Here is a 23,799-nt window from a genome sequence, read left to right as displayed (position 1 = left end):
GTGTGTGTGTGTGTGTGTGTGTGTGTGTGTGTGTGTGTGTGTGTGTGCGTGGTATTCCCTAGGTAGCCATGACTCTATGAGTTATGACTTGGATGTCAACTCCTCAATAATAGAACCCGACAGACTAAAAATATTCAGCAAGATTTGTTGTGTATGTAAAATGGTGCGCAGATGGGCCGTCACTCAGGTCAGTACCGACTGCATGTTGTGCATATGCATATATATACTGTATATTCATTTCAGAAATAGACAGGGGAGTGTTTGTTTGACTGTTGTCATGGATTGTGACGCAGGAGGAGACCATCACAAAGCAGCTGGATGCAGGAGTTCGCTACCTCGACCTGAGGATCGCTCGCAAGGCCCGTGACCGCGACCCCACCCGGCTTTACTTTTATCATGGGCTGTACACGAGGACGGATGTGGAGGTAGAGATGAGCTCATTTACGTTACGCAAACGTCAATAAATAGTGAGGAGTAAATCAACATTTATGGATCGTTAGTCTGCAGGGGTATCTGGATTTTTTATACTCGAGACAGTAAATATATCAATAAATAAACAAATATCTTACAGAAAATATCACTGAACACTAAGCCGAATAATTACAACGTGACATGTACCTGAAGAAATACTGATATTTTAGAGGCATTATATTTGATGTGTGAAAGGGAGACATGTACTCATGACCTCAGCATTTCTAAAATCCTGGTTAAAGTGGACTTCTGGCCAGTGATTTGACCATACATTACGTTTTACTGTGAGCAACAGTGAAACCAAAATTAAAATGTGATATATCGATATCTAAAAGAAAATAAGTACAGTGGAGAATATGTCTTTGTTTGACGCCAGCTGTATTAAGAACCAGCATTCTGCCACTGTGACAGACTGTTCTCAGGGCCATACATGACTGGGCAGAGAGGCACCCCAAGGAGATCCTCATCCTGGCTTTATCCCACTTCCAAGGGTTTGACAAAACCATTGGCGCCCAGCTCCACAAACATCTCATCAGCTTTATCTTGACCTTGTTTGGAGCCAAACTCATCCATATCAGGGTAAAGTATACAGAATATTTCCGTTAATATCAAGTCAAACATATAGCTCATCATTAAAGGAACAGTTTTTTTGAAGTGGGGTTGTATGCGTTACTTATCCACAGTCACAGTGTGTTACCTACGGTCGACGGGAAGCTGGATGCACTGCTGCGGACGGGGGCAGCAGCAAAACAAAAAAAAGGCCCACCTGATATAATCAATATCAGTTTAAGTATCAATATATATATATTGATTATTTTCACCTCTCGCTGTCACGCAGCCTTTTTCTGACGAGGGAACTGAAGCTGTTATATCTACGCTCTCTTCAAATCCACAAGACTCCTTTGACAAAACCAGTAATGTTACCTGGCAGAACACAGGAGTTAATAGTTAACCGCTGCTTCGACCACAATAACACAAACTAACTAACCGGTCAAGGCAGACCAGCAACTTCCGTGTTCTGCAAAGGTTCAATTGCTGTTTTTGTAAAAGCAGTCTTGTGGCTTTGAAGAGACCGTAGATAGAACATCTTCAGTACCCCGTCGAACAGGAAGTGTATAGCACACACTTAACTGATACAGATTTATTTTTTTTTTCGGCGGGCCTTTCTTTCAGTAGCTAATAGCAGTTTTGCTGCTGCCCCCATCCACAGCTGTACTTTGCTTTGCTCCTGTCTGTTTTATCCAAACTAGGGGGCGCGCTGACCGCCATCTACTGTAGAACACACACTGACTATAAATAAGTACCTCATGGGACCCCACTTCAAAACATCTGGACTATCCTTTTAAAGGAGCCTACCTGCTGTAAACTATTAAAAACCTTCAAATACAAATGAGGTGAGCTTATACCAGCTCCAAAATGAAATCTCTCAATGTATCGCAACAGGACACCCCTACCCTGAGGAGCTGCTGGGACAAAGGCAGAAACGTCATAGTCTCATATGACTATCCGACGCTACAGCACGGCGAGCTGTGGAGTAAAATACCTTACTACTACGGCGATAGTATGGACACCACAAAGGTTGAATCCAAACTCAGTCACATGTTGGAGACGGCAAGGCCTGTTAAGTGTGAGTTTTCTCCTTTCTTGCCGCGGATAAAATCACATCCATTCAGTGACAAAAACACAGTGCATGATGATTACAAAAAATGTACAATTTGTTCCATGAAATGATTGCTGAGCCATCATCTGCCACCCCCCCCTTCCATGACCCTGCAGGTTTCTTTGTGTGTGGCCTGAACCTGACACTGCCAGAGGATGCCAGGATACTCAAGTACATCCTCCGCCTTTGTGGCAACTTTGCCAACGTCATACAGAGGAGTCTGCCGAGGCTGCTGCGGTGGGTGAAACAGCAGGCCGCCAAAACGCCCATGAACATTGTGGCCTCGGACTTGGTGACTCGTGATGACTTTGTCCCGACGGTGGTCAAGCTCAATGCATGGAGACCTGTGAAAGCGTAGACGCATCTCATTTTGTTCCTTCCTTTTAATAAAATAAGTTCCCTTCACATTACACTTGCTGTCCTGCTAACTCACAAAACATTGATGTACTGTAATAAAAAACCAACAACACACACTGTGATTGTTTTGTGTGTCCCTAACCTGCTGGCGCGCCACCGTGTGTCAACTCGTGGTATTGCAATACAAAATGTCTCATGCCTGCAAGTTTTGGCTGGTGTATGTCAACAAAGCAGCTAACCAACACACTTCGGTGGATTAGGATGATAAGACTAGCATGGCGTCGGTCGGCGTCCAGAAATAGCCGCGTGGAGCCCGCACGCCTTTTAGCTGCAGCTTTTTTGGGAGCGGACGGTCCTCAGCAGAACTCCGGGTGTCACGTTAGGTGCTTCAGACAGATCCTCCACCCACCAAGCGAGAGGTCACCGCGCCACCACCTTCCACAGCCGGCCTGCTACCTCAGGTAAAGAAAGCCACCGAGGCTAATAGATTGCTGACGCTAGATGTGTGTTAAAGTTCCAGCAAACATGCCTAATTTAGCTAAAGCATGAATGGCAGGTCAAATGTCGACAGACGTAATGTTGCTTGCTGCGTGCTGTGAGGACTGTAGGCATGCTTTAGACGAAAGGGGAAAGAGTTACGCCAAACTCCGTTAGAAAAATCATACGATTTAAAATGTCCCTAACATGAACTGTTACCAGGAGACATGCCACTGTGAGAAAAGACATGTAACAAAGATCCAAATGGCTCGTATTTGAATTCCGTGGAACAAGACAAGCCTCCAAGTGGCACTCATTTCTAATAATATATCAGCTTTTTCCATCAGGGTTGCCTGTTAATTTCAGGATCACACTCTGCTAACGGTAAACATTTAAGCTAGCCTTTGTGTTACATGTCATTTCTAATCCATATGTGTCACAGCTATTTCGGCCGAATTGTAGGACATGGTTTGATATATTGGAGACTGTTTTCAGTCATGCTTTATGGGGCATGAGCCTGTGGCTATAAGCAAAATGATATGAAATTGTGGAATATTCAAGCGGAAGTCTTTTGGCTAGCAGCTAGCTACAGTGCTTGACAGCTACAGCAGCTGTAGTAGGCAGCAAGCTTCTTTAGTATCGGCTCACTGACAGCGTGGTGCCGCTTCGTGTTAGTCGTTTGAATAGTGTGCATGCTGGTTAAATTAAAACAACAAATGGTAGACTCGTGTAGTAAAGTTAGCCTAGCTGTTAGCGTTAGCTATGCTCCACGCTGTCATAACAATGACACGTTTTTGACAGCAGACAGTTTGACTTGTCACAGCAGGAAAAGCACAAGTGTACTAATACCATTAGTTAGTGATGGCCAAAAAAAATCCTTTTCACAGTCCAATTATGGAATAGTGCTGGAACACCTACATAGAAATGCAGCCATATCGGGAATTATGAATTACAGCTGTGCTTGCCCTGCTATGACATGTCAACAACTCTCATGCAAACAGTGTGTTAGTTGCATTATTATTGCTCAGACCCTCTGGACACACGTCCTTTCTCAGTCATCAAATGTGCATTTGAGTATTTCAATCAATGACAGAAGTGAAGCTCGATCATTTAGGCATCAAGAGGGTATCATCATATCCCCGAATTAACAGCACAGGGACTGCTGATGGGAAAAGCATAAAGACAAGAGAAGCACAATCATTTTCTTCTACATAGCTGTCAATGTCATTCACACGGTTTTTTTCATTCTTGCAGAGGTAATAAAGCACCGAGATTAAATAACAAAAATAAGAAGTAGTAACTAAATGCACACAGAATATACCTTTGTAATATGTCTGGCTTTTGCAGATTAGTCGCCATCAATCGGTAACTAAAATTGTAAATCTATTTTTTTGCATCCAGCTCGTCTGTCTTCATGAGCATGGCGTCAGGAGGGACGTCGTCCACCTCCCCCCACAAACACACCAACAGGTTGGCCGAGGAGAGGTCGCCCTACCTGCTGCAACACGCACACAACCCCGTCGACTGGTGAGTGCACTTGGAGACGTATTTCTGTGAAGCTAACGTGATGTCACGTGTAAACCAATGTCGCGCTCGTTTCAGGTATCCCTGGGGACAAGATGCTTTCGACAAAGCCAAGAATGAAGACAAGCCGATCTTTTTATCAGGTAGATATTAATGTTTCAGTGAGGAGGGGAGGGGGGGAGAAATCACTCCATGTAGATCCAACCTACACATACCTCTGTTATGAGATAAAACACACCTCTTTTCACTTGTTGTCATATGACTCACGATAGTTGTGCTCATACTGGAAATAACACATCTGCTTGCTGTAAATCTCTCTCTGACCATCAGTGGGCTACTCCACGTGCCACTGGTGCCATGTTATGGAGAGGGAGTCTTTCGAAGACGAGGAAATTGGCAAAATCCTGAGTGACAACTTTGTCTGCATCAAAGTGGACCGAGAAGAGCGACCCGATGTGGACAAGGTCTACATGACCTTTGTACAGGTGTGTGTAGACCGTACATGTAGGTTTTCTCACACGAGCCTCTTTTGTCGTTCCCCTCTGGTGCCCTCTCATGACTTCCGGTTGCTGATGTCTGCAGGCGACCAGCGGTGGCGGAGGTTGGCCCATGAGTGTGTGGCTGACTCCTGACCTACGACCTTTCATTGGAGGCACCTACTTCCCTCCCACGGACCACGCAAGGAGACCTGGACTCAAAACGGTTCTCAAGCGAATCATTGAACAGGTAAAAGGCTTCAGCCTCTCGTGTTTGGCCCATTTAAAACCGATAAGGAGTCTCTTGAGTTACAGCAGCAGTGTGTTTGAGAAACTCCGGGGGAACGGTTGTGCCGGAGTTGTCGCTTCCATCCAGCGTTTCTGATTTAGATAATTACTTTTAAAAATATTTGGATTGAAACGAGGTGTTGTACGAGCAGCGTGGGTCCTTTCAGGAATATTTGCAATTACACCACTTTTTCTTGTTACATCAGGTAGTCAGTCCGACACAACAGTTTTAGAAGAAGCTATTTAGAATGCGCAGCAGAGGGACGGGGGGAGAAATTGCTTCAGCGAACTATTTGAAGATTAATTGGCTCTCCTCCGCCAACGGCCGCATCATTTTGATGAGCAGCATGGAAAATGAATAATATGGATTTAGGCCTATTTGCAACGCCCAACACAACAGCTCCGCTGTGGGACATGTAATGAAAAGACAAAGAGGATGAAAAGCGTTAATTTGTCTGTTATCTGTGGGGGAGATGAATCCGAGTCATCAAAACGTGCGTGTTTAGAACGCAGGAACAAGGAAGTCCTCTTGTCTTCGTTTTGCTCTCGGCATCTTCTCCGTCCCTCCCTAACATGTGACATAAGTTCTCCTCATGATCCCCAGTGGCAGAATAACCGCCCTGCTCTGGAGTCCAGCGGAGAGAGGATCCTTGAAGCCCTGAAGAAGGGCACGGCCGTCGCCGCGAACCCAGGAGACAGTCCTCCGCCCGCCACAGAGGTCGCTGACCGCTGCTTTCAGCAGTTAGCGCACTCCTACGAGGAGGAGTACGGGGGCTTCAGGGACGCTCCAAAGTTCCCCACACCAGGTAGACTCTGCGAGAACCCCCAGGGGACACGTTTTAGGCCTCTGGTCCTGATGAATACCCTTCATATGACTCTCTTTATTTGATCTCACACAGTGAATCTGATGTTCCTCATGTCGTACTGGTCCGTGAATCGCTCCACCTCAGAGGGGGTCGAGGCTCTCCAGATGGCCTTGCACACACTCCGCATGATGGCGCTGGGCGGCATCCACGACCACGTGGCTCAGGTTCGTACACATTTGAATAAAAACAATTTAAAAAGCAATTTGGGGGTGTCATTTTGTGCTTTTGGAAATGAATAATGAAAAACAACCTGTTTCAGCCCATGGTTGTTTATGTGCAGACACACTCACAAAAACATGGATGTACTGTATTCTTCTTCTATTCTTTCAGTTTAGGCCAGATACGTGTTTGCAAGTGGCGTGGCAGGAGAGAAGCTTATGTTGCGAGAGATGATGCAGTACATTTGAACAGAATATTAGTATGAGAAAGTATGTACTGTATCTCTCTTTATGTCCCTCTTCCGCAGGGTTTTCATCGCTACTCTACAGATTCCTCCTGGCACGTTCCCCACTTTGAGAAGATGTTGTACGACCAGGCCCAGCTGGCTGTAGCCTACGTAACTGCCTCCCAGGTGTGTGTGTGTGTGTGTGTGTGTGTGTGTGTGTGTGTGTGTGTTCTTGTTAGTGTATCCGACAGTGGTAATTATCCCCCCATCATTCCGTCTCTCTCTTATCCAAGTCATTTATCGGTATATTACGCAGTCAGCGAAAGTCGTCATTGTGAGACTTGGCAGACTTATTATTTTCTTCAGAGTAAATAACGACAGTGAAGGCGCTAATACACACATTTTTAAGGTTGTTTTTTTTTTTTACCAATTATCTCCTTAAAATATCCAAACACAGTATTTGCGTTGCATTCCGCGGTTGGTACCCTGCACATGCATCACATGATGGTATGTTTTAGGTCACGTTGAGGTGGAATCGTGACTCTGAGCAGGTGTGTGCTGTGTGTTCCTGCTTTCTTTCAGGTATCAGGTGAGCAGCTCTTTGCAGATGTGGCTAAGGACATACTGCTGTACGTCTCCAGAGACCTGAGTGACAAGGTGAATCAGCTACAGCCTTTGTGTGTGCATATGTGTTTATTTGACTGGCTACATGGGGACCAGATGTCCTCACTGGGGCAAGATATAAAAGGGAAGTTAATCAGTTAAAGAGATAGTTTGGGTTTTTGTCAGGAGGATTGTATGAAGCAGGTATTAGAGAATATATATTGGAGAAACAGGCAGGAGAACCAGCACGGAAGCAAATTGATGTACTGCTGTGGACTGGGACAACAGCATAACACATTTTTCATTGAAAATTATCAATATCAGTTTAAGTGTACGCTTTATGTGATTATTTTCACTTTATCTCGCCTTCGGACGTTCCTTTTCTTTTACCCTGCAGAACGCCTGGTCCATACCTGCCCGATGGATTAGTTAGTTTGTGTTATGATGTGTTGCGTGTTCTGCGAGGTCAAATGACTGTTTCTGCTTATCCCCATTGGAAGGAAATGTCTGACTGCAATGTATCCTGGTAAAAATATTCTAAATATAGTGTACACTTAAACTGATAATGATATATATTTTTTAAAGGAGCTAAAATACGTCTTGCTGCTGCCCCCGTCCCCCGTAGTACCATGCTTAGTTTCCGTGCCGGTACTGCTTCTCCAAACCGAGCCTCACTTCAGAAAATCTGAACCATCTCTTTAAGGTTAGTGTTCATGTGGTAGTTTCAAAAGCATTTTGGCAAAGGCAAATCATTAAAAATAGAGCAATAGAAACTGCTGCTTTTATTTGTATCTGCTGCTGACAAAGTAAAAACATGAACTGTAAATTACGCTAGAAGATAATAATTGCGTGTGTGTGTTCGTGTGTGTTCGTACACCCGCGAGGGCAAGTGGTGGGACCCCGATGACAAATAGCTTCTTAAACCCCTCGCTCTCCTCCGAGAGTCAAAAGTTTTTTTATTTTTTTTTAATTTATTTTTTTTTAATTTCCTCCTTTTGATTAATGAGTCGACATCAGCAAACGGAGCACACAATTAATACCACACTCGTTGCGATCATTATGTTCCCCGAGATTTCTAATGTAATTACGTGCCAATGAATTAACATCGCAAAGGTAATCTGCTGTAGACTGCGTGTTTCTTTTGTGCTCGGACGTTTCCAGCGAGGTAGACTCGGTCTAGGTGAAAGTACAGTTCACAGCGGGTCTGCAGACCCCCGAGAGTGGGCTTACATGACACGCTGTATAACGGGGTTCTTTAGAGGTATCGATTTCCTGTCGCAATGATGTGCGCCCTGAGAGAGGGCTGCAATGAGTACCATTGTGTCAGACCCTGCAAAGGTGTTCATTGATTCATCGGTTAGTTTGTCGTTTCAGGTCGTAACTTTGATAGTTTCTTGTGAGCCGTTTGGTGAAAAGTAGGTCCGGTGATGAAGACTTGTAGTATAATTGGCCTGCGTTTTTATTTTATTTTCAATTTAACGCCCCTGAAAATCTTATTTTCGCTGACCTCCAGTGGCTTTCCTCCGTGGTGTGTGCCGTACATTATCCCTGGCATTGAATAGCAGCTTTTCCCCTCTCCTCCCACCTCCTCCATTCCTGCCCATGCCTCTGACGCAGTCCGGAGGCTTCTACAGCGCAGAGGATGCGGACTCAGTCCCGGCATCGGGGGGGCCAGAGAAGCGAGAGGGGGCTTTCTGCATCTGGACAGCCTCGGACGTTCGGGAGCTGCTGCCGGATGTGGTTGAGGGCGCCACCGGAGCGGCCACGCAGGCAGACATCTTCATGCACCACTACGGGGTCAAGGAGCTTGGCAATGTTGCTCCGGAACAGGTCAGCTTAAATTGTGCTGTGAAATGTGGCCATTGCAACTCTTGCTAGGATCCCAGTTTGAGATGAAAGGAATAAAAGAACTCCGATGTAGTGAATCGGATGAATCATTCGTTTACATGAAAAGAGTAACCATTAAGGTGTTGAAGCTGCTCCATTAAGGCATTAATATGACAGCTGTTCTTATCCCCTGTGCCGTTTTTTGCCAGGACCCCCACGGCGAGCTGCAAGGCCAGAATGTGCTGATCGTGCGCTATTCGGTGGAGTTGACGGCTGCTCGTTTTGGCATCAGCGTGGACAAAGCCAATGAGCTCCTGGCCTCGGCCAGGAGCAAAATGGCAAAAGTGAGGGAGAGTCGGCCACGCCCACATCTGGACACCAAGATGTTGGCCTCCTGGAATGGTAAGGTCGAGATAACTTCACATACGAGTTCATACTACAAGTAAAGGGCGGATTATAAGACGAGGGGCCCCTGTGCACACACACGCAAAAGGCCCCACCAGCTCTCTTACAGAGAAGGAAGACACAGACTTCATGGTTGTTTACCTTCTTTTTGTTGTTGTATGTTGTTCCTTTGTAGTTATTACACATCTCTCTGTAGTTTGGTTTCTCTTTGTGATCATTTTGCCTCTTTGTAGTTGTTTTGTGTGTTACTTTGTTTGTTTGTTTTGGTCTCTTTGTAGACTTTTTGTGTCTCTTTGCAGCTTTTTTGTATCCCTTTTGTAGTTGTGTTGGTTTCTTTATGTACTTTTTGTGTCTCTTTGTGGTTGTTTTGGTTTCTTTGTAGACTTTTTGTGTCTCTTTGTGGTTGTTTTGCCCCCTTTCATAGCCATCTAGCTATTTAGCCATGGTGATAAATGCTGCTCATGCTAAACGGGGCCTGACAGTAAAAACCAAAAGTGGTTGCTTTTGGTTTGAAACAACGGCATCAATTTTAACAACTAGTTGTTCAAATTTATGCCGTTGTTTCAATTTTTAATAGTTTAAATTTTGAGAGTTAATTGCGTTTGTGTGTAATTATTTTGCATATGTAAACAACAAAAGACCGACATGAAGAATTTACATTTGACACAATTAGAAAAAGTCAGCCTGAGTGTAATGCAATACAATTAACAGACCAACCAACCAAACAGCGTTTCTTAACTCAGGCTGTGCGTGGGCATGCTAATCTATCTGCTCAGTAGGATAAATAGGCTCAATATATACAACACCTGCCGCCTAATCAGGTGTGTAGTGTTTCAATGAGGTCAGAGCTGTTTTTGTTTTCGGTGGCACCTCTTGTACTTTGAAGTATATTGTACTATATATATACTATATATATTTATACCAAGGTGAGGTTGGCTGTATGAAACGTAAATACAGTGCAGTGTTAGGCACTTCCACGTTGACTTCATCATGAAGATTTGCATAGATTATTATAGAGGCACTTGTTGTCACTTTCCATTAGTGTGACGCCAATTTGGACATTCAACATTGTTTGTCCAGCACATTGTCTCAGAGGTGATTAATTACAAGAACACAAAGAGCGCGCGCGCGCACACACACACACACACACACACCGGCAAGTTTTGCTCCTAGGCCTGACGTCTCAAGCCGGAGTGTGTTAGTGAGGTAATGAGGCTCTGCGATCCCAAGAACTTTCCAATTAGACGCAATCTCTCCTTCTCCTCTCTAATGAAGAAACCCCTCCATTAATCACCTGTCCTCTGCCGCAGCGCTTTGAAGACCAGGCTGTGCACTGAAACCCGACTTTGATACGCTACATGAAAGAGGAGTGCAGGGGGAAAGAGGGAGGAATGGATGTAGAGAGGGAAGAGAGAAGGAGTGTGAGGGAACGGGGAAACTTCAAAGAGCCGGGAGGAATAACTCAGCTTTTGGACTGTGGTGAGGCCACACACTTGTACCTCAGCCAAAAGAGGATACAATGTTTTAAGCTGAGTAAAAGTCCTTTTTATAACTAATCATTCCACCATCATCATCATCATCTTCTTCCTCCTCAGGTCTCATGCTGTCGGCCTACGCCGGTGTCGGAGCCGTGCTGGGGGACAAGGCCCTGCTGGAGAGGGCGGTGCGGGCGGGCAACTTCCTCAAGGAGCACCTGTGGGATGCTGAACGGCAGACCGTCCTCAGGTCCTGTTACCGGGGAGACGAGATGGAGGTGACACAGATGTAAGAGAAACGATGAGTGTTTTGTATTCAGTGCGAGCACACTGTAGTCACACCGAGAGGGCAACACTTGCACCACCTGTGGCATTGCGTTGCGTGATAAAACTGAAAAAAGTGACCTTTTTATGGTGACCAGCCTGAGGCACATCTGTGTAATAATCAGCATGTTGATATACCGCATCTGTCAGCTGGATGGATTAGGGATTATCTTGGTCACCAACACAAATTTAACAAATCTTTGACCAGAATTTGAGAGAAATGAGCCTTTTATGTGCATGGAAAAAACATGTGAGATCTTGTGATCTTTTAAAAATGTGACAAAAACAAATCACAGATCACAGGGTAAGGACCATTTTATATCCTGCACACTGTCGATCACATGCACTCTCTTCATTTATAATGTGAGATTTACCTTCTTCTTCAGGGGGAGTAGCACTTTTAGCCGAGAAGCAGCGAGCAGTTGCGTTGTGCCGGGGATGACTAACAGGAAACGAGGCTATTGGTTGAAATCAGGTTATGGCAGGAAATCAGAGAACATGTTCACATGCACCGCGGTAACCTGGTTACTGTAAATCTGCATTTAAGCGGGTAATCAGATTTCTCCTCTAGCCTCTATCATACTGCATTTGAAACAAGATTATTGTTGTATTTATTTTAAATGCATTATAGATGCCCGATTATAGAGGCACATTGAGAGGAGAGGCTCTGTGGTGGGAGAACACGCAGGATTGTATGCATTTGAATTTTAACGCGTAATAATTAACTATGATTAGAATAAAATTTTTGACTGACATGGCCAAGAAAAATATTTTCCTCCAGCAGAAATGTAGCTATATTTAGATTTTTATTTTTTTATTTTCAACCCGACAAAAAAGGAAACATAATTTGTCCTTAACATGAGATTTAAGAAGTCAGGTTAGTCTACACAGCCTGATCTGTTATGATGTTTATTCTGTACACATGTTGCTCTCCCTGAGGTTTCTTCTCCCCGTTAAAGATGTGTCCTGATGTGAGGGTCCCGGGACAGAGGGAGTCACATTATGTACAGATTGTAAAGCCCTCTGATTTTTGGGCTATACAAAATATATTGAATTGAAAATTGAATTGGATCAGCTAGTGGTCCACGGATTAGACTGAGAATGTCCTCGAAGCCTAGGAACATAAACACACTGTTGATTGGGCGCCACCACTCCAGGTGTCCTCGTTCTGTTGGCCAGCCCCGTGCCCCAGTTACCGCGAATGAGTGAGTGTGTAATGCAACGGAATCAGCAGAAGGAAAAACATGCCGGAAGACCCGCAACGAGCGTGATGAAAGGCCCACAATGTTAAACACGGCTACAGACTCTTGCCTAAACGCCGTGGCCCTGTTTCCGCGGCTCTTGTCCCATTCATAAGTGTCCAGCTCAGGGCGGTGTCGGCATTTAGAAAGCTTACCGAGGCCATTTTTCTCAAGTCTGATTCAGCGTCCAGCTGTGGGTAAACCACTCCGTCATACCGGGCACATATGGGCCGCGGACTAGATATTCCAGGAGGAATGGTAGGTGCTCAGACTAACTGGGTTAATGGTCTGTGGAGGCGTTGAGGAGCTGATGCCGTGGATGTTCGGTGGCTCTTCCCTGGCACCGGGTGATTGAGAGTCTTCTGGGACCAGAGGGAGGCTGAGATGGTGGCAAGGTCCCAGTGGGGACGCTGGTGATGTCAACTCACTCTTGCTTGATTTGTCAACATGTTTGTTTGGTCATACGCGGGCTGCCCTGCATCACGAGTTCTTCGGTGATGAAGTGTGAGCAAGCGCCATGACGGCTAGCTGTAGAAACTTTCATGAAGCAGCTGTGGGTTGAATTCAGGTCGTGTCAGAGTGGTGTGGTTATCTGATATGCCTTTATGTATTTATTGAACATGTTTGTTTCCATAACCTTGGGCATTAACATGCTGTTAATGCAGTCACTGCTCCCCGTCAGCCACAAGAGTCAGCATGGAATCAGGCAGCGACGGTAAACCGTTGCCGCCACGTTGGAAGCACACTACTCTACAAATATTATTGGAGGACGTCGGTGTAACATAATTAGAATTAATTAAGGGGCCTTGCCCAAATAATGATAAATGGCTTCAGACCATCAATCGCACATGCTTTTGGCAATATAGTGTATCAATTAGTAGGACTGCACAATTACTGTAATATGAATTGTGATCAGTGTTTTGGCTTCCCACAATTACATAAACGTGATGCCATATGCTGCATTTCAAATCAAGCATGCCTTATACTAGCAGCCGGCCACCAGGGGGCGATCAAGACGTTACAGTGGTCGTCTGTGTGGCTGCAGTCCAGACCAGGGGAGGAACATACTGTATATTACAGAACAATGCACTGTACTTGGGTGAAGAAGAACCTTAGTTTAAGTCTCATGTTGATGCAAAGCTTTGCACATTAGCAGGAATGTAGCACTTGAAGGTGAAAGCAGTTCTCTGTATTGTATTGTATTTATTTTGTTCTCGTCAATAGATCCCTTAAAATGACCAACACAAATATAAAATAAGGAAAATGACCATTTGATGACTACGGGTGCTTTCACACCATGTTGGGTTCATTTGGAGAAAAATACATTTTAGTTCAGGACCAGTCTCTGTTCACACTGAATTTTTTTACAATGAAACCAAGAGGAGTAAACATGAAGTTCTACAGGCTGACGGGGGTTATTAGCATTATCGGGGCTACATAGTACATAAAGTACACAGGGTCTGATACTAGCAGGGCAGTTTTTTGACCTATTAATCAGAGAAATGTGTTGATTTGTAAATAGGTTATACACATGGCCTTATACACTTCATGAAAGCTGTTCAGGAAGCAATCTCATTGATACGCTGATGGGTTATTAGCAGTTTAGCATTTTAAATCATGACAAAATCCGCACCAAAGTCGGACCAAGACCCACCTTTTTAAGCAGCCTCGGTTCGGTCCACATCAGGGGTTCGATTGGCTTTAAAACCGGCGCAAATAAACTTTACTAACCTGAATCCAGGTTGTATTCCGATGTCGTAGTGCCTCCTGCAGCATTAGAATACACCGCTACACCTCCCCGTCTTACATTCACACACAACACGGCTTCTGGAGTGTATCCTGTGCTCTGAAGATGTGATAGTGAGCGACAGAAGATAAAATATTAGGTGTCACTGCACGGGTGGCTGCACAGAGAGCAATTAAATGAGAAAGGCTGGATTGTGAGTCGAATTCCAAAGGTCCCCACGTTGCCACAGTAAAGCAAACAGCTACATTTCCTGATTAACGAGTCAAACAGGGAAATCTCTCTTACTGTGTCTGAGTTTCATCTTTTCATGTGTCATCTGTTATTTCATATGGAATAATGGCACAGCGTTATAGCTCGAGCAAGCGCATTCGATTATTCTCTAACATAAAGGTCACTGGCTGCTGTAAAGCTGATGGTAGTCGATGTGTTTGTGTCCCACATCACCCCAATAAGTCTCTCCCTTACGTAGTGGAGTTAGCTAGCGTACGAGAGAATCATAATGAAGCTATTATTATTATAAAGCCGTCCCCCGAGTGCTGCAGTACGACACGGCAGACTTGACGAGTCGTTGTGTCTGTGCTCTCGGGGAAATGACTCATTTAACGCGCACCGCTGAAGGTGTGAGGGAGAAGGCTGTGGCGTGTTTCTCGAAGGCTTTTCACTTCTTTGTTGTCAGCGAGGCCCCTCTTGGGGTTGCGTCTCGGGTTTGTCGTCCCTGTGGCTGGGAGTCGCCTCAACCAGATGACATCATCGCAGTGTGAGAGAAGGGAAAGAGTCAGGGAGTGTGTTAGTGTGGTAGGAGGCAGCACAGATCCATATCACTAACGGTACCAATGAACATCTACAAAGTTTCATTTTACGTATATACATTTTATAGAAATTACACAACAAAAAAAGACCCAAGAGACGGACTCTGTTTACATCAGCGATGCTCGAACATAGTCAGAGTTGATGGAAAGGGTTTCCTCGATGCTGAATTGTTCATGTTAAGCTGTCGGCCATACCGCCCGGAGAATCGTTTTGTTGCTGCTGTTTGCATTCCATGACTGTTTTTGTTTTGCCATTTTAGCACTGTGCCTGTACCTGGATCCCCTGACTGTCCCCTGGCTCTACTCCCACCATAGGTTTCGATATCTTTGGTTTGAGTGAACCGTCTCAACAACTATGGGATGGGTTTCAATGCAATTTTACAATAGACATCAATGTTCCCCACAGAAAGAGTTGTGGGAACTTTAGTGAACCTCTAGTCCAGTTTGGGATAGAACAGCTTAGGGAAAGTTAATCAGAAAAAGGTGGGAAAGTTAATCAGATGTGCTTTTGCTGAATCAACTAGTTGGTGTCATTGCTTTTTATATTTCTTTCCTCTTGTAAAACACTTCTAATAATGTGGAAGTTTCACCTGAGGTTGTCCTGGCTTGTTCTTGAGCGCGGAATGGGCTCGTTCTTACACTTTGTGGCCACAAGGGCGCAGCGACGAGCCCGATACGGGTCGGCGCACTAATATGAGGCAAGAAGAGGCTCATTCATGCTTCATGTGAAGTGATTTCAAGCAGCGTGTTTCCGTTTCACTGGAGAATAGGCGTCAAGGAGGAAATCTAACGGGTTGGTTTGGCAAATGCAGTTCAGGTTAAATTCCCAACCTCTGATAAAAAGCTCCTCCCAGCTGCTTCCCTAAGCTTCTCTATTATCAGTCACAGAGCCATTAGCATTGCTAAAGACACTTCTGTTTGTCATGATGTGAAATTCCAAGGGCTCCCTTTTGTATTGACATTCAACTGGCCATATCCTGTCTAGTGCAGGAGTGCTGGCTGTCTCGTTTCAACTTAGTCAGTCAACATCTGTCTGTCTTTCTTTCTGGCAAAAGATATGACTCTCGACCTCTCAAAGCCTCCTCTCTTGACCACCAGCCCCGCCCGACACGGCACTATCTGACTTCCTGTCACCATCCGTCCCCCTGCACTCACCCAGATGCTATTGTGGGAATTGGAGGGATGGGTGGGGGGTTGGATGGGCCTTGTTTTTGGGGTGTAGGTGTGATTGAATAGTACATCACATTCAAAACCAGCGCCACAGAGAGCAGGTTGTAAATTTGAGACGGACTGTTAAAGGGCAGATTTGTAGGTGAAAGGGAGGAGGTTTATATGAAAGTGTGTTGCAGGATAAAAAAATGCAAGAGTTACCTGAGAGAATGTAGAATGAGATGCAGGTGAGGGGGGGAGGCGGGATGGTCTAACTGTAACCGCATTCGTTCTTTATGAACATAGCTGTGTGTGCATGTGTGAATGTCTCCTCTACAGTATCAAGTGCAAAAAGAAGGCAGATTAGTGATTTCACTTAGAGAAAAGTGCTGCAGGGAGAGATTATACTCAGCCCGCTATGCACATCATAATGTATCCCCAGTACTGTCACAGATGACTCCTTCAGGCCTTTTTGTTATCCAAGCCCAATTCTTCTGGGTTTTCTCTACTCTCTTGATTGAAACCATAGCCTGATCATCTTCAGGCATCGTAAACAAGCGTTCGGTACATAAAAAGATAAAGGTGCAGAAAACAAGAAGCTGAACTAGTTCACCGACGGCAACCCATCCTCCCGCCCTGATCCATCGATGCATTTTTAATGAAAACTGTCCTCATTCTCGCTCTCCTCCCGCTGACTTTCCTCTCCCATTCTCCAGATCTCCGCCCATCTCTGGCTTCCTGGACGACTACGCCTTCGTCATTTGCGGCCTGCTGGACCTGTACGAGGCCACGCTGCAGACGGAGTGGTTGCAGTGGGCCGAGGAGCTGCAGCTGCGGCAGGACGCGCTGTTCTGGGACGACCAGGGTGGAGGCTACTTCTGCAGCGATCCCGGTGACGCCACAGTGCTGCTGCAGCTCAAAGAGGGTGAGGGATGGATGCATCCTTTTTTGTGTGACGGACATAACCCTTCACTTAGTCAACAGTTGTGTCAGAACAAAAACAATGTTTACGTCGTTAGCCCATCAGGCTTGAGCCCCGTTCATTTAAACGTTGGTGGGACGGAGAAGGTGACGACAACACAAGCTGTCATACTTTCTTCAAATTCGTTTTTTACTCATATTGTACTTTACTATTATTGTTGTTGTTGTCTATTGAGAGGTGAGGACACAAATCAGACCTAAAGACTTTTGCTTATTGGAGCTACAAAATGTGCAAATAAATAAAAGGGATAGCCCATGAAGTCAAATTTGCTCTTATGTAGGCCTATAAACTAATGAATGAATTGATAAATGTCATGTAGCCTATGCCAACACAAGGAATAAAAGACATGGCTTTGTTCCCAAACCAAAGTTTTGGACGAATTCACATTTTGACCCGATGACAGTGTCAGAAGAAATGTTAGGTGATCACCAGCGTCATTACAGTTCGTCATGTGGGGCAACGCCATTGTCCGTACCAAATGTTTTTGGCAATCCATTCAATAGCTGTCGAGACATTTGGCCCAAAACGAGACATGTCAGCCTCATGGTGGCGCTAGAGGAGACGTCAAAAGATCAACAAAGCCGATAGGCTCCGTCCTCCGTGAAGAGATGTCGGAATATTTCAGTCCGGATTGAAGCGGCGGCCTGACGACAACAGTAACAGACGGTATCATTCAAGTGTGGAAAATAAATAAGGCCTTCATGCTACTGCTGCTGGCTGCAGCTCTTAATAGGTTGAGAGATTCAGTGAAGGATTGATGGACAGGTGAAGGATTAACAGTACCACTGGAGCATACCTCTGTGGCTTAGACAAGGATGGATAGCTCAGGCAGATGAATAAATAACAGAGTTTTAGGCCTGCAGACACTGCAGACAGTTTGTTAATATTATCAACCCATCGCCACTATCTGGTTGCAGTGATTTAAAGGCATAAAAAAGAAGCAATGTCATTTATTTGGAAAAAAAAGGAAAAATGGTATCGGTTATCGATTGGTTCGGAGGTAAGCAGCTTCTGCTGTAATATCTGGACCCGGTTACCTCTATCGCTTCACCACAGGACAGGACGTAAGCAAGGATAAACGGATGGATGGATAGATGAACGGGTAGAGGATAAAAGATGAGGGCAGAGGAATATTGACCCCCTCCCCCCCATCTACCTCCAGTAAAGTGCAACTGTCTCTGACTCAAGTTGAACTTCTCCACCATGAAGGCACTCAAAGCCCGATGCTCTGATTCTTCAGCTACTTTTATCAGCAGACCTGTCAAACCTGTCTGCATTGTGACTCCTAGACCATCTGCCTTTTGACGGATTGAAACGGCATGTTGGAATCGGATATCCACTTCCTGTCTCACCTCTATTACATCTTCACTTCATCCTGGATCTTTTTTTTTTTTTGTTCTGTTTTTTTACTCAATGCTTTTTCCTTCTTTTTGTCCTTTGGTGCCCTTAAACCTTGACTTTGAGCTCAGGCATTGTGTACACTATTGACATAAAAGGACTCCAAAAAGTGGAATAAGACAGTGTGACACTAACAAAGTCATTTATCCAACTTTTTTTATCATAATAAGTGGACAGCTTTATGTAGATTTGTTTTCTCAGTTATTGATAGAGGGACCAAAGGATTGATGGGATATAAATTGAAATTTGTCTGACCTTGACATTCACAGCTGCCCTTCTTCAGCTACCGTCCACTCGTCCAACTGATGGCTGCTGGCAGTTCAGAGAAGCTGACACCTTGTGGACATGCAGACATTTACCTTTGATCTGTCAGACCAAAGTTTCCAGTCTGGATCCAGGTGTTTTCAACTCTACTCAGCAAGTCTAGACATCCATCCCTGACCCGCTAAGTTGAATCCCACGGGAAGAATGCACAGCCCCACATGTTGAGAAGTGTAGACATATAGGTTAATTATGAAACTGTGTTTCTGGGTCTAGGCAATGGAAAAAAAACTGTCGCACCCGTGCGGCAAACTCTGGTTCTGAAAAGTGAAGTAAATTCGGAAGTCCCTTAAAACTTGCATTCTCTCTACTGACCAGCAGGGGGCGACTCCTCTGGTTGCAAAAATAAGTCAGATTGTATAGAAGTCTATGAGAAAATGACTCTACTTCTCACTTATTTATTACCTCAATAAATGTTGTCAACATGAGTTTATGGTTTCAATCTCCAGTTTCAAGTCTTCTTCAATGCAGCATGATGTTCATTTAGTGAATTATGGTCCATTTAGAGTGATTAACAGATTAACAGAACGCTATCGCTACCAGAGCCATATGCTGCGTCTCTACACACTCCAAATATGGTAACTTCTGTTCACTTGTTGCAAAAAACCAAGATGGCGATGGACACTCAAGGCCTCAAAACCACAGTCCAGAAACCAATGGGTGATGTCACGTTGACCTCTTCCACTTTTTAAATACTGTCTCTGGTCACACCCACTTCTTCTACGGTGCATACATTCATATCATCGCAGTAATAGTAAATGTACCTTTGTGATTCAACACCCATATCTTAGACTGCTAATAGTAAGATTTAACCTCTTCGTAAGAAAACAAACAAACTCTGAACTGACAATTCTGTCTGGACATTGTCAGTTTTAGTGTTCCAGATGCCACAGCGCTATATTTTTTTACCTAAAAAGGAAAGACACGCACACTAACTCATGAGCCTGTGACGGATAGCTTGGTGCAAATAGTTGAGACAGGAGCAACGTGCCACAGATGGGCGGGGGAGCAGGGGAACAGGGAAAAAGCTAATAGTTATTCTTGTTAAGAACCGTTGACAGATCGGAGATGATGGCAGTGTGCGGGGGTGCCTGTCCCTGCGCCGTCACACCTGCATCTGTGTGTGTGTTTATCGGAGCTGACGGTTTCTCATCTGAGAGGATTGACTGTGCCATTATGGTGGCGGCGCTGTGTAGGGTTGAAGCCCATTAGTGACGCTACGGCCGCTGTAGTGTGGACGCCTGTCCCAGCAGCACAGCCTGTCACCGCAAGACGGATTACCCCACCACACTACCTTTTACAGCCCTGCCACACTCCCCTGTGTGTGCTTTTGGGTTTTTTTTAGGAGTGAGGTTAAAATGATATACGGTATCTGTTTGGCAGTGTTTTTAGCTTTTATTAGGAAATAAATCTGCTGCGTTTGTTCAAATCTCTAGTGACGCTTGTGGCCAAAAATGCGCATTCAGATGTATTCCCACTCGACAGAACTAAAGAAAAGTGGATACATCAGCTTTGTGTCGGTTCAATCCAAAAGCATCAGTGTGTCTATATAGACTCCTGTTATTAACAATTTATTCATGGTATTATTTATTTCAGAACACTTTGGAGATCAATAGTTTTAGTGCAGTGTGTTGCTTCTTGGCTTTTCTATCATTGTGACTTTCATTAGTCTGTTTTGTGTGTGTGTGTGTGTGTGTGTGTGTGTGTGTGTGTGTGTGTGTGTGTGTGTGTGTGTGTGTGTGTGTGTGTGTGTGTGTGTGTTAGAAAGCTCTTTTTTTCTCTTTTATTTCAAAATGACCAGAAACAACGGTCCACACATGGTTGGTGTAGAGTAATAGTCCACTGTTGGTAATATAGAAATGTATGTATGTGTGCGTGCGTGCCTGCCTGCCTGCGTGCATGTGTGCCTGCATGCGTTTGAAGGCAGTTTTGTCACAGCTGTGTGTGTGTGTGTATGACCCTTTTTCCATGGGGCTCTTTAAGAGAAGAGATATGTGAAATGTGGAAAGCGGACAGACTCAGTATAGTGTGTATGTTGAGGCTTCCCTTGCCACGGGGCTCAGGGAGAGATAAAAAACATACTGCAGGATCAAATCAAATTGTTTCTGCAGTTCAGTCATGCGCGGGGGGTTCACGTGCATACGGGATTGTAAATGCATGCTTGTCATAAAAGATATAGTATATCCAGTGTACAGTAGAGTTTTCAGTGCGTGGAGGGTCGTCTTTGCTATTTTTATTTTTTTTACCTCAAATTGCAGTTTGACTTAAAAAGCGGCTTGTGTGATCTACCGACTCCAAAGTGTCTCTCTCTCTTTCTCTTACACAAACGCACGCACACGCACTCACACATTCATAGATTCTGGCATCAGAGCATTGGTGGGAAGCAGACGTGCAGCGAGGTCATGGGTTATGAGAAGATCACCTCCGGGCTCTCATTGGACACTGATAAGAGATAAGGAGTGATCACTTAACAGGGCTAAGTCATGAGGTCATCTGTTAGTCCCATCACATCACACCACACATGGAGACTCTGGGATGGGATGTGTTCTGGAGGAAGTCACGGGAAGGCGTAGAGTTTGACTGAGTAGCTTGCCATCCTTCCTGTTAGTGCGACAAATTGTCACGGAGAGTCTAATGTTTTGTATCCGATGTTTCACATTTGTTACAAGAGCCATGTCTCATGAAAGACTACAGTGCACGCATTATACATCTTGTGAATCCCTCCATACATCATCCTTTTGACTCTGTGTGCCATCACTTTGCCTGAATATTGTTGATCATTCAAACTCTTGCTATTCGCATACATCGACACTGTGAAACCTGCGAGATGCAATATTGTTTAAAGCCAGACTGTAATGAAGAATGATGAAAATGTCGTGTTATCTCTCTCTTTGTGTGTGTGTGTGTGTGTGTGTGTGTGTGTCTGTGTGTGTCTGTGTCTGTGTGTCTGTCTCCCTCAGATCAGGACGGAGCTGAGCCCAGCGCTAACTCGGTGTCGGCGTCCAATCTCCTGCGTCTGTCCCACTACTCCGGCAGACGGGAGTGGCTCCAGAGGTCCCAACAGCTGCTGGCAGCGTTCTCCGACCGCCTGACCAGGGTCCCCATAGCGCTGCCTGAAATGGTTCAGGCCCTCATGGCCCAGCACTACACGCTTCAACAGGTCAGTCTTCCATCCGTCCGCTCACAAGCTCACGGGGGGTTGATGCGGCGTGTGCCAGTTTTGGGCTCACGCCTCAAGTGTTTGCTCGGCTGTTTAGCCCAAACTCGTTTTTTCACGGCCTGAAAGCGAGAATTTTCCGCCTGTCTGCCGAATTGTGCGAGCACGATGGACATTAAAGTTACCGACAAGAAGTGAACCAAAACAATACACGGCAGAACCGCTCCCAAAGCTGAGCAAGAGGCTGGTGAAACAACGAGCGGCCCCACATTGGCTCTGCTGACTCACAGCTGTTGTCAATAACCGTGCACTGAGGTGGAAACGCATCAGTGCAGGTAAAGTAGAGCGTCACAGCCGGCCACAGTGCGACAGAGGGCCCTGTTAACAGTAAGATCATTGGATATTTTACAAGTTTATCTTATGATAATCTTGTCTGACTCATATATCATTGCTAGCAACTGCAGCATTTTTCATTATTGATGAACATGTATAATTCCTTTGATCTATATCTATATGGTGAGAAACAGCAGTCACGACTTGATCTCCTCTAATTGATTTTATATATTATATAACAAAGGTGTTCCATTTATTGTACAAATATGACAGAAAGCTGATCCAGCATACTGTTTGTTTGGAAGTTCTTTTATTGCTGAGAAGAGAAAATCAGCCAGATTCAGATGACAGTGCAACAACATACAGCTCAGAAGAAGAAGTCATATTTTATTTGTCCCTCTTTGGGGAAATTACATTTTTATGTTTAAACTGAAGATTTAGTGGTTTCTCACACTTTTTTTTTTTTTAGAGGTTTTGGTTATTTCATTTCCAAATTACATATTGATATCTCTTGCAAAAATGTTCCAACCCTAATCATTATACATTTAAAGCAACGTCAAGAGGTGTTATTCATGAACAATTCTTATAAGACCAAGCATATATAAAGCCGGAGTATTACTACCACCTCCTAAAGTTTCCTCCTCATCAAAAATCAGACCCCCTATGTCTATTAAATAAAATCAACGACGTACATTTACAAATCATTTCAACTGTATTTATCATTTTTTAAGTACTTTTAACATACAGTCACTGACCTTGAACTTGTATAACACTATAAAACACTATAAAGCACTTGGATACAAACCCTTTTTGGATAAAAATGGTGTTCAGAGGCCTCTCCTTATTAAAGAAAGTGTTGACACAGTAAAACAGGTCGTCAGAGGACAGTGGCATTATCTCAGCCCTCTACATACATGCACACTAACCCCCCCCCAAGTTTTTTAACAGCCGTCATGCATTTAATGGATTATTTGAAATGTTAACACCCTCAGTTAGCCTGAAACCAGCACACTAGCAGAGCACAGCAGGATCCCCCCCCCCACCCCCCAAAGTTTCCCGGTCTACAGCAAAACTTTTCGTTAGAAGTCGTGTGCTGCACAATCAAAGGAACAGAGTGAAATGACAGTAAAGGAGGATAGCGAGCTGTCTGTCTGTCACACATGACCTGCGGAGGACGAGTCGGGGCTACGGGGCGAGGCTAACGAGCTCCGAGGGCAAAGCTAACACCTGCCTCCCCTTGTTACTGCTACAACTACGCCCACCTCCAGTGTGTCACCTTTCCCCTCTTATTTCACTCTATTGATACCCTCTCATCTCGTTATCTCTCTGTCCCTGTCATCCGTACTTTTCCTCCTCTCACCGGCTTTTCCCTTTCATTTTTTATTTCTTTTGTTAGATCGTGATCTGTGGCCAGAGGGATGCCCCGGACACCGCCAGTCTTCTAGCAGCAGTCAACTCCCTCTTTCTACCACATAAGGTGTGTGTGTGTGTGTGTGTGTGTGTGTGTGTGTGTGTGTGTGTGTG

General features: G+C 44.8%; 2 protein-coding genes across 3 annotated transcripts in view; both read left to right on the top strand.

Moving 5' to 3' along the window:
* LOC116381722 (PI-PLC X domain-containing protein 1-like) overlaps positions 1–2,541 on the top strand; it is a 3,426-nt gene extending 885 nt beyond the window's left edge. Inside the window, exons 3-7 of the mRNA XM_031844106.1 lie at positions 63–187; positions 294–425; positions 883–1,050; positions 1,915–2,098; positions 2,248–2,541. Of these exons, the coding sequence (XP_031699966.1) occupies positions 63–187; positions 294–425; positions 883–1,050; positions 1,915–2,098; positions 2,248–2,489 (851 nt within the window). The 3' untranslated portion in view covers positions 2,490–2,541. The remainder of the gene's footprint in view (positions 1–62; positions 188–293; positions 426–882; positions 1,051–1,914; positions 2,099–2,247) is intronic.
* Positions 2,542–2,636: 95 nt separating this feature from the next.
* spata20 (spermatogenesis associated 20) overlaps positions 2,637–23,799 on the top strand; it is a 68,663-nt gene continuing 47,500 nt past the window's right edge. For both annotated transcript variants that reach the window (XR_004212674.1, XM_031844105.1), the window contains exons 1-15: positions 2,637–2,949; positions 4,367–4,492; positions 4,568–4,632; positions 4,820–4,974; positions 5,072–5,215; positions 5,858–6,059; positions 6,153–6,283; positions 6,586–6,690; positions 7,087–7,161; positions 8,725–8,937; positions 9,144–9,336; positions 10,935–11,103; positions 16,801–17,009; positions 21,746–21,945; positions 23,672–23,752. Coding sequence is in view for 1 of the 2 variants with exons in the window: in XM_031844105.1 (XP_031699965.1) it covers positions 2,684–2,949; positions 4,367–4,492; positions 4,568–4,632; positions 4,820–4,974; positions 5,072–5,215; positions 5,858–6,059; positions 6,153–6,283; positions 6,586–6,690; positions 7,087–7,161; positions 8,725–8,937; positions 9,144–9,336; positions 10,935–11,103; positions 16,801–17,009; positions 21,746–21,945; positions 23,672–23,752 (2,334 nt within the window). In the remaining variant the exon portion in view is untranslated. The remainder of the gene's footprint in view (positions 2,950–4,366; positions 4,493–4,567; positions 4,633–4,819; positions 4,975–5,071; positions 5,216–5,857; positions 6,060–6,152; positions 6,284–6,585; positions 6,691–7,086; positions 7,162–8,724; positions 8,938–9,143; positions 9,337–10,934; positions 11,104–16,800; positions 17,010–21,745; positions 21,946–23,671; positions 23,753–23,799) is intronic.

Source organism: Anarrhichthys ocellatus, unplaced genomic scaffold (assembly GCF_004355925.1).
Source record: "Anarrhichthys ocellatus isolate YVR2014 unplaced genomic scaffold, GSC_Weel_1.0 scaffold4, whole genome shotgun sequence".
NCBI lineage: Eukaryota > Metazoa > Chordata > Actinopteri > Perciformes > Anarhichadidae > Anarrhichthys > Anarrhichthys ocellatus.
This window is presented reverse-complemented; position numbering and strand designations above follow the sequence as displayed.